This window comes from Verticillium dahliae, genomic scaffold (genome assembly GCF_000150675.1).
Source record: "Verticillium dahliae VdLs.17 supercont1.28 genomic scaffold, whole genome shotgun sequence".
NCBI lineage: Eukaryota > Fungi > Ascomycota > Sordariomycetes > Glomerellales > Plectosphaerellaceae > Verticillium > Verticillium dahliae.
Genome location: NW_009276942.1, coordinates 142,591 through 145,729, shown reverse-complemented (window position 1 = coordinate 145,729; position 3,139 = coordinate 142,591). Strand labels below are relative to the sequence as shown.

Sequence of the window (3,139 nt, the reverse complement as noted above, 5' to 3'; positions counted from 1 at the left end):
AAAAACCCAATTTTAGATGCAACGCGGTCAGTCAACAATCTCTACCAATGTTCCCGACATAAGACCTCCAGTTCCAGGAGCGATCGTTCGCCCGCCCTCCGAGAATGGCAACCTGAGAGCCCAGCTCGATCCACTCCCGGCTCGTCAGCAGCTCCAACCACAACCTCCACGCCCGTAGGCCTCGTGGCATCCTCGTCCTGGTCCACAGGGGAAAATCTCCTCCGACCTCGTCGGTCGCGGACACGGCCTTGTGCAAGCCGTCGCGGGGGCGCAGCGTTGACAGGTCTATCCCCCCCATGGGGGGGGGGGGGGCAGCTCTGGCTAGGAAATGATGTCAACGTCAGCTCTCTCGCTCTCTGTGTCTCTGTCTCTATGTCTCTCTGTCTCTCTGTCCTCATCTCTTTCTCTCTCTCTCTCTCTCTCTCTCTCTCGTTCGCTCACACTCTTTCTTGCTCACCTTCTCTCTCTCTCGCTCCCCCCCAAGGCCAGGCAGCCAAGTAATCTGCAGTGCACAGCCCTGTACGATGGCACACGCCAGGCGCCTGTGTCAGCGGACATGGTGGGCAAGGGGGGGTGGCACACGATGGGTGCCGAGAGATTCTTAGTAGAATAGGGCGCCACGCCCAAGCCAGGAATATTCTTGGCGGCGGACCAGTCAGGGGTCCTTCACTGCAGTCGGCATTCTTTTTCGACCCATTGTCTCCAGGGTAGGCTCGTGGAAGGGGGGTTAGGTGGAGGGGCTGGCGTTCTGATGAGGAACCCGAGACCGAGTCAGGGGTGTGAGGGCCGTGAGGCGGTCCAACTTGAATTCCGACCAGCCAGTCAATCGGCGCACAAACTAACGGTATTCCGTGGATGACGGGATGAGGTGAGCATCTGTCTCGTCAGCCTCGCTGTCGGATTGGATCCTCGGGCATGGCAAATGACCGCATCAGTAAACAGCAAAGCAACTCGTACGAGCTGACGAGCCGCCGTGGACACGAACAAATAGGGCGAAGGAAGAAGCGCACCACAAGCGCACCACACTCAGGCACCGCATACAAGCACAAGCAACACTGCACAGCCGGCATTTGCGGTAGGGTCGTCAATGTCACTCCCAAATCTACTGACCGCGCGCCGAGACAACGCAGCCCCTTCAGGGAAGCAGAGAAGCTTATTACATTGCCTGGCGCTGAAATGTTAAAGCAGACGATGACACATTTCCTGTGGCATTGTGGCTAGGTTGCTCTGCCTGAACTTTCTCATACCATTCCTACTCTACTTTGTCTTTGGCTTTGCGCTGTGAGCGAGGCACATGGCATCCGCGCCACCGTGTCCGCCTCAACGCGCTGTGAGCGCCAAGACGCCAGAGGCCTAAGGTTTCAAGCGGTTGGAATATGCGTCCCCCTTTTATTACTACCTACCTTTATGCCATGCCATGCCATGCCATGCCATGCCATGCCATGCTGTACCATGCCAGGTTCAAGGAGCGACACAGCCACGCTCACCGATCTTCTTGGTAATCATGGACGTCTGCCAATGTATGGCTGGTGAAGCTAGAGACCGCAGTGCTTTCGGCAGCTGGCTCGAAGGGAGAGAGACAGGAAGAAAGAGACAGAGATGGAAACAGAGACAGAAAGCCATGGTCATGACGTTGCTTGCCCTGTTAGCCTTGTAGCCGTAGCACGGAAATGCGAGACTCGGGTCCTGCCGCGAAAAGTCACTATTTACGTGCCGACTTTGCACGTCTCGGTCATGACCGGTGGAGCACGAGCAACCCAAATCATGCTGAGATGAGAGCAAATAGATGAGAGCCAGAAAGTCGGCAACTGAGCTGCTCTGCCAGGGTTCGAGCATGTGTAGTGCGGTGAGTTCCGCCGCGAGGCGCGAGGCGCGCTCTGGGGTAACTGTAGTACATGTACAGTACCGTCCAGGGGCGGGTGGCTCGGGCGCCGTTGACAGGCTCCTCCGACGCCGCGATGCTGTGAATAAGGTTTGCGTCTGGGTCCCCTTGTGATTTTCTCGAGACTCTTGGCAAGCATTGTACTCGGCTGTACCGTGACTGGCTGACTGGCTGGCTGGCTGGCTGGCTGGCTGGCTGGCTGTGCGCGCAAGATGGATATGGAGCATGGCCAGTGCAACGAACAAGCTTCGTGACATGCTGCTCATCGTGTCTCACCCTTCACTGCCGGGCGCTCGCCCTGTTGCTGCTGCTGCTGCTGCTGCTGCTGCTCCTAATACTACTCAGTCGTATGTTTGCTGGTAACCTCGGATAATGACTTTTCCTAAGTTTCTGCACAGAGACCAGAGGTAACATGCCCCCGGAAGGCCCGGGGCAACGAGGCGGAGGAGTAACATGGTCGTCATGGTTGAATCCGGGAACGTCATGCGATGCTGCGTGGACTCCCTGCGGGAATGTGATTCGAAAGCAATCGCTCGCTAAAACTTAAATATGGCAGAAAAAATAATAGTAGAGCCCCCAAGCGAAAAAAACATGCCAGGTGCCTCTGTGAGGTTGCGCCCGCCATGTCCGTTACACCAGGCCCTTACCAAGGGCCGTCCATACCGAAAAAGCCCATCCCATCCGTTATCCGGTCCATCCGTGTGTCGTCAACCACCGTGGTTGTCCAATGCCGTCGGTCGTGTCCACGCCTTACACGCCCTTTTTTTTTTTTCACGCCGCATTCTAATCCCCCTGCACACACCCTCCCCCCGCCGTTGTTGGTCATACTCATACACACTGGGCGGTTCATGCTTCCCGAACTGCCTGCGCTCCCATGTGTAGCAACCCCACCGTTGTCTCCCGGCTGCCGGGGGGGGGGGGGGGGGGGGGGGGGGGGGGGGGTTAAATGTGAACACTTTTTTTTTTTCGGAGGGGGAGGGGCCCCCCCCGGGAACACCTCTTGTTAAAAAGGGTGAAAGAGGGGGTTCCTCTCAGGGCGCCCCCCCCCCCAAAGCCGGGCCCCGGCGATAAAAAATTGAACTAGGGGAGATCGCAAGCGACAAGTGTAGGGCCCGTTAACTGGTTGATAACATGAATTCCACCTCAGGAAAGGGGACCCATTTGGAGGGGATGAGTACAGCAATTATTGACTAGGTCTCCTGTATACTATGTCTAAATGGATTTGTTTTTGCTACAAACAATAGTGTAAGATCACAT

At 56.5% G+C, this 3,139-nt stretch overlaps 1 protein-coding gene across 1 annotated transcript in view; it reads right to left on the bottom strand.

The window, feature by feature from the left end:
- Window positions 1-3,072: 3,072 nt before the first annotated feature.
- The window catches only part of VDAG_09616 (uncharacterized protein), a gene marked incomplete at both ends in the record, with an annotated part of 929 nt that continues 862 nt past the window's right edge, over window positions 3,073-3,139 (bottom strand). Inside the window, one exon of the mRNA XM_009658577.1 lies at window positions 3,073-3,081. Within this exon, the coding sequence (XP_009656872.1) occupies window positions 3,073-3,081 (9 nt within the window). The remainder of the gene's footprint in view (window positions 3,082-3,139) is intronic.